Below are 13996 nucleotides of genomic sequence, written 5' to 3' on the forward strand. Positions count from 1 at the left end.
TAACCTGCTGTTTCTTGTCTCTGCAGGTGCTGCTGTCGACTGGATGCAGGAATGGGGAGTATGCTTCTTGCAGATTCAGGATACAGGAATGGTGAGTATGACTCTTGCAGATTCGGGATCGTAAGAAGAAAGGCTGGAACAGACTCTGTGAGCGTTCTGCTGCAGATGCAGAATAACGCGAAGCACGTTTCGTCTATCGGGTGTGGTTTAAGTAGCCTTGGAGTGATGAGGCGTCTTCCTCCACGGCCCCGCCTAGGTAAGAAAAGAGTTCCAGTTCCAGAAGCTTTCCAGTGCTGAATCCAGGGAGTGGAGCTTGCCCCACCCAGGTAAGAAAGTAGTCCCTGTTCACAGAGGACTTCTAAGAGGCTGGTAAGTAAGCAGCATGGTCTGCTGCAGGTAGGTCCACCCAAGCATCTGCACACATATTATGAGCCCGGCGCTTCCAGTGCCGGGACCGATGATTCTGATGAGCCTGGTGCCACCGGCGCCAGGACATGGTCCAAAAGGTCCCCGTGGGGACCGGCTGGTGCCTAGGATTAGGGTTAGGGGCCTGCTTACAAGGACGTTGGGCTGGTCCTGGCTCCTTGGAAGCAGTGATCATGACAGTCTGCTCAAGTTAGAGAGGTACGAGCCAGGTAGTAGAGCAAAGCCCCTTAGGGATGTCCCTGGTACAAGAGCCCTGCAGCCTCAGCAGTGGGACGTGGTGTCTTGCAACCCCCTGGCCTGTTGGCCAGCGGCTCTGGAAGCCTCGGTCTTCTTGCTGGTCTTAGGACCTAGAAGGCCCCTCCCACTCAGGCACTTCCCTGGGAAGGAGTCGCCATTGCGGGGTGCAGAGAACAGGGTACCTACCTTGGGCCTGGTCTTCCTCCTCATGTAGGTCTTCAGGTCCTCTGGAGGTGATCTCTTGAACAGCTCTCTCCACCTGGCCAATCGATTCTTGAGAGCTTTCAGGGTCAACGCGTTGCATGCAAAACAGCCATCCCAGCTGTGGTCGGGGCCAAGGCATTGGAGGCAGAGCGCGTGGGGATTTCATGTGGGAAAGGAACCCTTGCAGGCCGGACACCTACTGAAACCCATTGTCGACATGAGCCAGGGAGGAGCGTGGCACCGGAGGACAGAGTCTTCTCTGACTATCCAGGAGACGATAGAGAGAAGAAAAATAGAAAGTTTGAGGAAGAGCGCATGGAATCACAAAGCTAGAGGCCTAACTCAGGAGCGCTGGAGAAGTGGTCCGTTCCAGTCGACGTGGAAAAGAGGACCGAGGAATGGCGCAGGTGGGCGGAGTCAGGGGAGCGCATGCTCACAGGGCCACGCCCCTGTGCACATCTGAATTTAAAGGGGGAAGACAATTTTATCTGGTGAAAAAGGTTCCGATTCCCGTCCCAAGCAATGGACACCCATACAATATGGAGGAAAGGGGAGGGGAGGGGACGTAGGAGTACAAAGAAATTCAGAAATGACAATTGCATAACAAGGATACATACACTGAACAAGCACAATTTACTTTGCAATGTATTCGTTTGTACAGCTAAACTACAGAGCAGTATTCATGTGATACTCTATGCGGTACAGGGCCAAAATAGAGTACCAATAGTGGACATCCGCTATTAAAATGCTCGGTTTCCTCTTTGTAATCCTACGCAAGGTCAATTTCCTGATTTTTCTTAAAATAACTTGGTCAATGTAATGCGATGATCCTCTCCAAATATATTTAGTTGTTCTGGTTCTTTGTGAAAACCTCACTGAACTTGCTTTTAACCCAAAGCAACGTGCCTTGGTAGTCCTAGATGTAAGATACATTTTTGTGGGGGCAGATCTTTTTGCAATACTGGCACATGGTTCTGGAATGGTTTGCTGTAAAAATACAGGCAAACAAACACTCATTTTAAAAACTACAAGTTCACTTGTTTCCAGTTGCTGACTAATATGTTGTGGAACACTTATGTGCTGCTGTTCTAGGTGTGCATTGAGATCCATAAAAATACAATGAGGCATGCAGCCAAAATGTAATAGTAAATCTATCTTCTCTTCACATTGAGAAGTCAAATTTGTTCACTGCAAATCAAACTGGCAGTTTCCAGTAAAGGTGACAACTGTTTTCTTTTCCAATACAACATCATCTATGTCCCTACTATAAACACATTTACTTCAGTTACAGTCCACAAAGGAGAACTTGAGGGGAGCATAAAATCTAATTTAAAAATGTGGTAACATGATCCAGTTTTGCCCCACAGCACAGAACCTTTTTGAAAAAGGGGCCACTTGGCACAAATGGCCCCTGTTATTAGGGGGAGGGTCTAGTTTTCAATTACACAAGTCAGCAGAGCTTCTACTCTCAAACTGCTGGCACAACTTTTTTAAAAGCAAGAATACTTCTCAACACTACAGTCTTTCACCTGCTACACAGGCAATACAAAAAAAGCATGGCAGGAGTGGCTTTGAGCCCATACAAGGTCTCTGACCTGAAACACCAGGATACCGGTGTTGGCAACGGCTAGGTTGATCTTCGTCCCCTCTCTGTCCTTCGCAGGATGCAACCGAATGCCATACATTTCCAGCCGACGGGCAATCTCCAAGAGCTGAAAATCTGATTCTGCTGGTGTCTGACCCCTTTGGAAACAAAAAAGAAGCATGCAACGGTTAACAAGTGTCCCTGGGAATACAGAACAGATCTAAACACTCAGATCAGTTTAAGTCAAGTGTTTAGACTTATGGTTGCGTTTACCCAGGGTCCGACTAGCTCGAGACTGGCATAGAAGCCTCTCTATGGGATTCCTTCTCATCACTTATCATTGTCTTTGATTGTATGTCATGTGACACAAAATCCCTTGCCTCTTGGGGGTGATTTATTGCGGTGGCCAAGGCAGACTGTTACCACCCAGAGTGTGATGTGGGGCACTGTCGTGGAGTTGGGAGAATCTCCTGACCAACCCAACCATGATCTGTTTTGGAGGGAGGGGCTTGTCACATGATGCCACCATCTTGTGCTGTCTCTTCAAGAGGCCTTGTTAAAGTGGAACACCTGGTGTACACTGTGACCCTTTCAGAGTCTCTCAAACCTCTAGTCGTACATGAAACTTAAGGAAGCATGAGCATCCTGTAGCGGGGAAGCCAGAAGTGGGCAAGAGCATGAAAAGACAGGCATGGCAATCAGGCCAAAGTGAAGTCCCATTAAGATGTGCTAATGATTGCACAGAAGAAACCGCTCTCTTGCAGGTTCAGCACAGCCCCAATAACTCTGCACTCTTCATGCATGCCTTGGCTGTAAACCTAAAATGTCAGCAACCCTTTTTCTAGGCCTAACAGAGAGATGCAGAGTGGAGATAGGTGTAGAATTAGGCCAGGAGGTTGCTTAGCAAATAGTTTTTTTTTTTTAAATCTTGCAGCAAGCACAATAAGACACACCCAAGCACCATTAGACCGGGGTTCTCCCAGAAGGAAGGTTAAAGACCCTATTTGAGGAGGGAGGTTTTACAGAAGCATGTAGATGTGCACACCAAAACAAGAGCCAAAAGTGTTACAAAATTAAAGTTACTCACTATAGTGACTAGAGTACTCAGCCCTTAGTCCCCTTTCCTCCATCCCTGTGGATGTCCAACAGGAGGACGGAACCAGAACCGAATGAGCTTCCCCAATAAATTTAACATAGCGGGCGGGGTGCAGCCCCAGGAGTGGGAATGCCCCCGATACCCCAACGTCTCACCTCAGTCCACTTTTTACACATCAGACGTTTTATCCTTGGCCATAAGCCCAGGGAACGCATCTCTCATGCCCTAAAAAGTCTTCATTGGCTCCCGGTTTCTGCACAGATTAAATTCAAATCCCTCTGCAACAACCACAAGGCTGTCTGGGCCCGGGGACCACATCATCTTCAACTTTATCTTACTAAATACTCTCACTCTAGACCACTTTGTTCTTCTGGCACCAACTCTGTGTGTCAAGTTTTTTGCTAAACATAGGGTAGGTGGTCCATCGCTTTCCTCGGCTGACTCCGGCCTATAGAAAAGCCTCCCCTTGCCTCTGAACCCTGAGCAGGACTTTCTTGAATTCTGGAAGCTCCTCAAGACCTTCCTCTTCACCTCCTCCTTCCCTTCTTCTCAGCTAATCCCCACAGCTGCTGTGATTGGTATCTGGGCTCTTATGCATCCTCGGGTACCCTGAACTCCCACACCCAATTGGCCCAGCTCCCGTCTCCCCCCAGCACTTGGTTTGGCACACACTCTGCCCTGGAGGATCGTACTTAGTCCTACCTTGGCCATGTAGCACTCAATAACCCAAGGACTTCATCTGTGGCTCACTCATGAGCCCGGACTCTCCAGCACTTACTCCCTCTGCCCTTTTCCTTGCTGCACTTGCACGTTCTGAATACTCACACGGCATAGCAGGTTCGTCGTTTCTCCTTTTCCCTCCACTGCTCTTATTACATATTGTGTTATGTAACGTATTTCACTCCCTTGCACCCCCTCCCCCCTCGCCCTGTGGGCGCTTTAAAACTGTATTTTACTTGCTGTGTAAGCATCTAACAAGCAAACAATAAATCAAATACCTTCATGCTGAACATTTTAGCCCATGGCATACAAGCCGGGGAATGTGGGTGGGACGCATGGAGGAAAGGGGACAAAAGATTCTGAGTACTCTAGACACTACAGTGAGTAACTAATTACTCATACGTTCCGTCCTCTTTCCTCCATCCTTGCGGGTGATTTCACTGAGCAAGACCATTGGGTGGAGCCGTGACAACCTGTCTTGTGCTTAAGAAGAAGCAAAAAGTTTCTTCAGAACCACCTGCCCAAACTCTGCATTCCGCCTGGAGCTGGTATGCAGGGAATAGTGCTTACAGAATGCAGAGAGCGGCCCAAGTAGCCGCCCTGCTGATGACTTCCCAGGAAGCATGTCTCTGAAAGGCGACCATTGTAGCCTTCGCTCTGATCACACAGGCATGGATCCCCGTGGCAATCGTCTTACCCGTGACGGTATAAGCCTCTGAAATGGCCTGGACCATCCAACAGGCAATAGAAGCTTTGGAAGCCTGAGTGCCGTGAGACGAGCCCCCAAAGGTGACAAACAATGCCTCAGAATTCCTGAAAGGTTTCGTCTGGAAGAGATAGAACTTTAGCACTCTTTAGGTCCAAGGAAAGCAAAGCCCTTTCAGCCTCTGACTGAGGATTTGGATAGAGCACCGGCAGGCAGATTTCCCGATTCAAATGGAATGGAGCAACCATCTGGGGCAAGAAGTTTGGATGAGTGTGCTAGATGACCTTGTCGACACGGAAAGTGGTGAAGGGCTAGCAAGACACAGAGCCTGCCACACTCTGTCCCTGCATGCCGGAATGAGCGCCACCAACAGCACTGCCTTGATGGTCACCAGCCTGATGTCCACTGAGGCCATTGGCTCGAATGGCTTATGCTGCAAAGCTGCAAGAACCACGTTGAGGTCCCAAACCGGGTACGGCCGATGGACTGAAGGAAAAAGCCTGGACAACCCCTTGAGGTGAGCCGTAACCACTGGGTTGGCCACTGAGAAAATGTGTTCTGGGGAATTTTTGTAGGCCTCAATGGCTGCCAAATAGGTGCGGCAGGCATCAACCTGAATACCAGAATGAGCCAGGTGTGTGGAAAAAGCTAGGCTGTCGTCCAAGGAGCAGTTAAGGGGGTCCAGCCCCATTACATGAGCCCAGCGGAACCTGGTCCACTTGCTCTTGTACAAAGACAGTGCAGATGGACTCCTGTATGAGGTCCCAGTTGTCATCTGAGAACTCGGAATGGTGCAGTCCCAGCTGGTCAGGCACCAGACCACGAAGGGCAACCTGGCTGTGTGCGGGTGCTCCCCTGCCCCGCCCCGCTGCATCAGGGAACTCCTGCTGGGGATCGGGAGATGGATCGGCCCCATGGAGCACAACTGCAGCAGATCAGACAGCCAAGACCTTGATGGCCAGTGGGGGGTGATCAGAATGAAGCTGCAGCCCACTGAGGCTCGGAATTTGCAGAGGGTCCGTTGGAGCAACAGAGGAGTAAACGCAAACATACAGCCATGCCAGCAGAGCTGGAACGCATCCCCCAGAGACCCCCTCCCCCCCCCCCCCCCCGACTCTGTCCTGCCTAAGAAGCAAACTGGGGGCACTTGGAATTCAGAGAAAATGTGAGTAAGTCCAGATACGGAAACGCCCATCTCTGAAACAGGGACAATGAAAAGTTGATGTGTAACTCCCATTCGTAGGTGTTGAACCCCAGGCGACTGAGCTGGTCCACCTCAGCATTGTTGTCCCCCCGGGATATGAACCGAAGAGATCCATATCCCTGCTGACAGGACACATTCCCAAATGCACAGTGGTGACAGGGGGGGGTGGGGGACAACGTGTGCCACCCTGCTTGTTCAGGTAGAACATTGTTGTGGAATTGTCGGTCTGACAAGAACCGCCTTGACCATGATGGGCGGTAGAAAGGCAGTGAGCGCCAGGCTCACCGCCCAGAGGTGGTCAAATTGGCCAGAAGTGCCTTATCGCCTTGCAAAGGGACAGGAGTGTGTTAGGCGTGGGGGAACACCCGCTGCATTGCCGTGTCCCAGCCCACCCCGAGGAACACAAAGTCCTGGGTGGGAGTCAATTGCCACTTCCACTAGTTGACGGAGAACGCCAGCTGGTGAAGGTCTGCCAGCCATTGGCAGGAGTGCACCACCCCCTCGGGCGAGCTGGCCCTCTCCGGCCAGAAGGGTTGTACTGTGACAAGAAATAGGGCTCGGACACCTAAAAAAAAGTGGCCCTCAAACCCTCACCTGTGAATCATGTCAATTTACAACTTGACAGGAAATGCTACTTATGGGGGGTTAATGGTGTTTGTTGCATGTAATGTTGTGTAAACACAAGAGAACGAGTGATAACATTCCTTTTCCATGACCCCACCATTTGATAATGATTTGTTATTTAAATAGCGTGTTTGCCAAAGCACTGTACATAGCACATATTTACATACAATCATTCCCTGCCCAAGTAGTTGGTACTAATTTATCAACCTCTTATTAATGAAAGGCTGAGTTGGCCTTGCCAGGATTTTAACCTTTTACCTGCAGATCATGCATAGATCGCAGCAGTGCCAGTGAGCACTCAGCCTGCTGGTCTATTTTACTGGAGTAAGCTAAGAGGAGCAAGCAGTTCCATCCTTCTTCCTTCCAGTCATCCATCACTCCCTTATCGCTCCCCCCTGCCTCTTGATTTTCTTTTTTTTCTTTTGTTCCTTCCTTTTTTCTTGCTTCCCCTTTCATTCTCTCCTCTCTTTCATGGGCATCTTTCCTCTCCTCCTTTCCTTCCTCACTCACATGGTTTCCTTCCTGTCTCCCTACCATCTTTCCTCTTAACTCCCCCCCCCAATCCTTCTACCATCCTTGTTTTGGTCTCTTCTGCCATTCCTCCTTATTTCTTTTCTTCCTCACTCTCTGCAATTCCTACCCCATTGTTATGTTGGAAAATAGCAGTGAAAGATAAATTATTGTGCCTGGGTCAACGGGCTACGGTGCAGTCGAGTCTAGTGCAATGATGGGCTCTGCCGCATTCTTGAATCACAGCTGATGCCAAAGGGCAGCTGCATCAACAAGCCCTTAGTCGAGACAGCATGAGAGTGGGCTAAATCCATGTTCAGACAGAAGCATTTAATCTAAGCATGCATGAACCCCACATCTGGGTCTGTCTAGTTATAGATAACTCACAGGATTAGGGGCCAGGATTTACAATGCTTGTATGTGTTGTCTAGTCCTGCGGGTAAGGTGCCAGGAAAAGGTGATGTCCGCAAGCATGCAGTTTCAGCTATGACTTAATGCCACAATTCACCACAACCATGGTGCCACCATACACCTCATGCCGCTCAGACAATCCCCAATCTAAAGCAATGCAACACTACAGTTACCACCTCCCCAATTCTACAGTGCGAGAACCATCCCTCGTTAAATCTGGGTAATCCACGTAAACTACTAAGCTGCCATTGCATGCTGGAAAATTAGGAAAACCTGTCCTAAGTGCACAACGTGACGCTCATACCAGTATGACACATCTGGCACTAGCGATAACCTGGCTTTAGATCACTGTATTTAGACTTTAGTGAAGTGAGAAGCTCTCACTTTCCACAACTTCCTGTTTACTGTTCATAACCCTGAGCAAACATGTCCTACACCAGAAAACATGTATTCAAAGGAAACATGGTGCAATAAACCTCATGTCACTCGGGCTCCCTCCCAGGCACACAAATGGCCCGATAAAACAGGTCTTGATGCAACTTCAGAAAGGGTCCTCAATGCAGCCACTGAATCTGAACCATACACAGCCTCTGAGAGGTCCCTTAGTGAGGGGCTTGTAACAAAACTCCCAATGCACACGGAAGCACAGAGAAAACATTATTATTATTATATTAATATTATGATATTATGATATTATGATATTGTGTATTGGGGTTCAGTTGTGCAAGTGCACAGGCACAATAAAAAAGTAGGATCTGTACATTCAACCATAAACCCCAATATATGTTAAAGCAGGCTGTTTGGAATAAGGTCCAGCGTTTAGATACCAGAGACCGTGACTAACTGAATAAACAAAACTGAGCTTTTAAGAGAATAATGATCGTACACCTCAGGTATCAGCAAATGCAACCATGTGCCAGCACAAACGTTCTTTTCATTTTACCCACCCTTGACCTGCAAAGGTAATGATGAAGCAGTGTGCAAGGCATTCTGGGAAATAGTTTTTTTCAAATTTCATTAATTTTGCTGATTGCCTTAATCCCCATTTTCTGGATATATAGTACATTCTGGAATACAACCCTAGGCCTTACAGAGCGTGACAGCCGTATGCTGCAAAGTTTGGAACCAAGTCAAACACTAGGCTCCAAAGCCAACAGTTTGGACTGAGAGCGAAAGGACCACGTTATGACAAATTATAGTGGACACTTGTGCTTGCCACACTTCATACCTAATGCAGAAGTACAATTGACTGTGCACTATAACTGTACACTGGAATGTAGGCAATCAGCTCTTACAAGAAGCACTCTGCATTGGACACTCCTAGTCTACACTGGAATGTAGGCAATCAGCTCTTACAAGAAGCACTCTGCATTGGACACTCCTAGTCAACGGGCATGTACAAAATACACATACATGCAGTAATATTTACGAAGGAAAATTTCCATTTATTTAAACTAAAATTATGAAGCTTTGTCCTGGCCTGTAGTGGTTTGACCATGTCGGATTTCAGACATTTTTAGAAGATTAGAGCTTTCGCTCATGGGTTAAAAAGAGACACGTGGCGTGGATGCAGTTAATTTTCAGTCTCGAGAGAGCTTTCAGAAATGCTCAATCATTACCTGATAAGTGTGCCATACGTACAATCTCACTACATGAAGGAGCCAGCAGGTACGATAACATAGACCCAGGGCAGCCCAAGTCCAAACATAGAGCTTCATGCACATATTTGTTGTGACACTGGAGCCACCTAAATACTGTATTGACACCACTCCCTCCCAGGCCCACCCAATTTAATCCCTTTACAATTAATCGCCTTCACCGTGCTTTTTTAACACTGACACAGTGAGTAGCATCAAATGCCTTTACCACTGGGCAGCACAGAGTATTTTCACCACAGAACACCATCACATTCACATGCCTATAACATGAAGCAACACTGACAGGAGTGTAGCACCTTTGACAGCAGCAAAAACATCTTTCCCCGAGTAGCATCCATCACAGAGCAGCATTATGTTTTATACATTGGGCTGAACATTTGGTAACCCTGTCCTGACTTTGCCGCAGCAGTTAACCCACTTCAGAACCAGTCTCACCTGATTCGCCTAAACTGTAGTCGGACCTCCTCCATTTGTGGAACCCTCCCACCGAGTAGCACCCCAAAGAAGTGAGGGCCTGTGCCGGGCCTTGTCTATCTTGAAATGCAAAGACAAACACAGACTGTCTCGGACTTGTGACCAGAAACCCAGTACCCACAAGCGAGCATCAGTGGGGCTGCCTCCAACAAACCAACTGAGCTGTACCATAAACGCCTTATGTACAGACTGCAACATGGACAGCCGGGTCCCTAACAGACCCTGAACCCACATTATGAGAAATCCGATTTAATTAAATACTTGGGGTCAAGTTTGACATGGAATATGGAGGGTGGAGACAAGAAGATAAAAGGGGAAATGGGAATTTGGAACAGGTCGATGCTTCAATTAGTAGAATGAAAGACTGCACAATGATACTATTTCCGAAAACTTCATATCAACCAGGATACCTAGGTCCTGCATGCGCCCCCAGGACAGGACCTTTCACCTTTCCCTACATCCGGTCTGTCCAGGGAAGCTGTTACATGCGGGTCGAGTCCACACTACTCTAAGCGTGTTGTTCTGGCCTTCATTCAAATTGGCAATCCTGCACACGCACATTTATGTACACGCAAACGGGTCGTTTTAGGATGCACTATTCCCCTCTGCCATGGTGCACTTTAGTAAGAACTATGACTATTACAAAGGCCGGCCTTCCACCTCGGTCTAGCCCACACTGAGCCAGGTGTTGCAAGCAATGACCCACGCAGACCACGACATGGCTCCCTTCTGAACTAGCTCCCTTCTGAACTAGCTCCCTTCTGAACTAGCTCCGGATACAGCGCCATGTACAGCATTGAGTTTAAGTCATCTCATGCTCCCACCACCAATGCCATGGATGGGAGGGATGCTGCTTCCTGCGACAGGTGTTTGAGAAAACCTGATCTTCATTCAAAAGACACTCATTTAGTCTGATTGGAAATCCGATTTATTTTCTTCATATTTGTATTTGTCTGTGCTCAAATATCCCCTTGTGGTTTGAGTTGCATGTGTTGTTAGTCATGCTGACCCGATGATTGCACGGCCACGACACACAGACTGAGTGGCAGTGCTCTGGCCCTTTTTCGACTAACAGAAATAGTAACAATTAATTTCAAACACTTCACTTGACTGGCCCATTCAATTTTATGTTTTTATTACTTACTGTGTGTAACCCACATGCACAAATTCTGTCTCCAGAGACTCTCCATTGCAGTTCACGGGTCCAGGCAGCTTGAATAGGCCCCTCGCCATTGTCGGGTGTGCTTTGCTTGAGGCCTACTTCCGCCTCTGTCATCAACACTTCCATTCGAATATCTGCGCATTGTGCTGGGTGTGGCAACCAGCAACACACCAATGCGCATGATGGCCCACGCGTCTTGAGCATGATTGGCTGCCACTGCCAACCTGCTACATATCAACAGGCCCCCTGACTCTGCCCTGAGAGAGTGAGGATCAAGAGTCATCCCCTGGTCAGCCCCGCCCTGACCCCACCCAAGGCAGGCAAAAGCAAACTCGTTGTAGGGCCACCCCCCAGGACAGGAATTGTTGGTATTCTCGAAGAGAACGTGAAGCTGCCTGCCTGGCGCCAAGCCAGTGGATGGCTGAAACACTGGCAGCCTCAACGCATGCTATTGGTGCTACATCAAAGCAAAGTTAACACTAAGTGTTCACTTTCTTCGATGTTCTCCGACTGACACTGAGTGCATTCTAATCCTAAATACATCCGTTTGCCACTGTGCGGCCAGCTGGCGTCAGGCTGTGTGAGGCAACGTAACAAGTACAACTTCAGTTACAAAAATCCAGCCCAGCTCCATGGATATTAATGTGGCTAATAAAACTAGCCGCAGAGTGGCTTGTAAAATCGGCCTCAGGGCCATCCAAAGTCCATTTTGATTCTGCCGGTGGCAGAATGGCAGATAGACCAGTCCACCCCTGCCAGCCAGTCCTCCAAAGATAGGTATAAGTGATGGCCCTCCAGGCAGAGGTAACCAACCACTGCATTCATGGGTTTCGTGAACACACTAGTGGCCGAATTGAGGCAGAATGGCAAAACCTTGTACTGGAAGTGATGCAACATACTCCCACAGAAATGTCCAGTGCGACTGGTAGATGGGGTATGCATCCTTGAGGTCTAGGGAACACATCCAGTCCCCTGTGCACAGAGACTTGGCTATGTGTGCTGGGGTGATCATCTTGAAGAGTTCCAGCAGTAAAAATAGGTTGAGGAAAGACTGGTCCAGGACTATCCTCAGGCAAGCCTGATTGTTCTAAGGTACAGAAAAAATCCTTGAGTAGAACCTGGAGCCCCTGTCTGACTGAGGAAACCGCACCATCACATGCATACCCAAAATAGAGAGGATCTCTCACAAAAGCGCTGGGGACCTTGTCTGCAGCATGTGAGAAGAAGGTAGAGGAAAAGGAAGCGGAAGACTGAAGTCCCTGGACACCATTGAAAGAATACAAGGACTCTTGAAACAATGCTTCCAAATGTCCCTGAAGAGAGCCAGATGGCCCCCCACAGGCGAACTGTGCTCCCTGACCGTTCTGTCATTGCTTTTTGGCGTCTGAGGAGGGAGCGGAAGGGAGCAGAAATAAAAACATGCAACGTTCTCTGTTGCTTCCTCCTGTGGTCGCTGGGGTAACTGCCTGACCGCCGTGTACCGCAGTCCCTAAATCCCTTGAAGCAGCTTAAGGAGTCAGTCCTGCCCTGGGTCTGAAGGAAGAACTTTTGCCCTGGTTTGGTCGGGATGGCCAAGGACGTAGTCTGCATAGAGGTCTTTTTCGCCCGCTCGTCATCCATGGATGAAGGAAAAAGGTCTGTCCATTCACTTAAATTATTTATTTATTTAAAAAAAAACAGGATCCTCCACTGCACATCTGAGGAGAATTCAGTGGCATGCATCCATGCCGTCCGCCTCATCTCGACCCCCAAGACACAGACCTCTGCTGGCTGTGTCGATGTGGGAGACAGAAGACGCCATGAGGACCTGCGCAACTGCACGGGCCTCTGCCAGACAGGCTTTGAAGGAGGCGAAACTCCCTGATCTCGCACCACAGCTTCTAGTTTGCCAAAGCAAGTAGGGCGTCGACCTGTCACAAGTGCAGCCCAGAGTTAAGAGAACGCTTGCCAAAAGACTCAAGATCTTCCTTTGAAAGACACCTGGAGGCGGCACCTGCCGTGAACGTCAAGGATGATGGCTTGGAATACAAGGAGGCCACCACCACAACTGAAGAGCGTGGCCGAGGGTGGGAGGCCAGGAGCACTGGCTACCCATCCAAAAGCCTGAAAAGGCTGTAGATTCCCAAAGAAAGGGGACTGGGCCCTTATGGAGCCCAGAGTCCAAATCCAAGATGGCCTCCAGCCTCACAGGCTCTGCTAGGTGCTTGTCCACATCTTTGGGCCTGGCGCCACACCCTGGGAGGGAGGGCACGCAGGCCCCTCAACACGTGCTGACTCAGACATGGAAGGTCACTCCTTGGCCCCAGATCCTAAAGCGGGAGCACTAACCTCAGAGATGGCTTTGGTAAGCCCAGAGCACTCGGCCCACGGGCCAGTAGTCGGATCACGCTGGGCAATGACCTCAGGTGGTGGCTCGGGTAGGGTGGGCGCCCTTGGCTACGGAGCCGGAAGTCATTTTGGATCATGCTTCAAACGGACTCCTGAAAGTAGAACATGATTATCCTTTGCACCCTGGTGCAGAAGAGAACTAGCTGGATCGCCCCTCCGTGGACTGCTGGGAAGAGCACCTGGGCCCCTCATTTTGGGAGCCGGTAGCCTTAATGGCCTTGGGCCTGCCAGAACCAGAATCCAAGGTCTTCTTACTGGTGGAAACCCCCTGAAAGGAGTGTCTGTGCAGAGGGGCCTTACTAAACAAAGGACCTACCTTGTCTTGACGTGGGGTCCTGGCGGCTAACTCGAAGATGACCGGAAGTAGAAGACAAAGATCTCCCTCCAGCAAGAAAGAGGATTCTTCAAGGCTTGGAGACTGAGAGCTTCAAGACGTGCACGCTTCTCATCGGTGGTCGGGCCCCAGGCACTCAAGGCAGAGTGCATGGGGGTCCGAGGCCGAGAACGAGCGGTCGCAGGATGCGCATCTCATGAAGCCTCCTGCAGCAGACATGCTCTGGGGGATGCAAGGCACTGAAGGGAGGTGAAGAT

The 13996-nt window shown here is 49.2% G+C and overlaps 1 protein-coding gene across 9 annotated transcripts in view; it reads right to left on the reverse strand.

Moving 5' to 3' along the window:
* Positions 1-13996, reverse strand: part of FARP1 (FERM, ARH/RhoGEF and pleckstrin domain protein 1) — a 1178254-nt gene that overhangs the window by 472894 nt on the left and 691364 nt on the right. For all 9 annotated transcript variants that reach the window (XM_069640745.1, XM_069640749.1, XM_069640747.1 and 6 more), the window contains exon 8: positions 2463-2610. In XM_069640745.1, coding sequence (XP_069496846.1) covers positions 2463-2610 — 148 coding nt within the window. The remainder of the gene's footprint in view (positions 1-2462; positions 2611-13996) is intronic.

This window comes from Ambystoma mexicanum, chromosome 7q (genome assembly GCF_040938575.1).
Source record: "Ambystoma mexicanum isolate Mex_15411 chromosome 7q, UKY_AmexF1_1, whole genome shotgun sequence".
Classification (NCBI taxonomy): Eukaryota; Metazoa; Chordata; class Amphibia; order Caudata; family Ambystomatidae; genus Ambystoma; species Ambystoma mexicanum.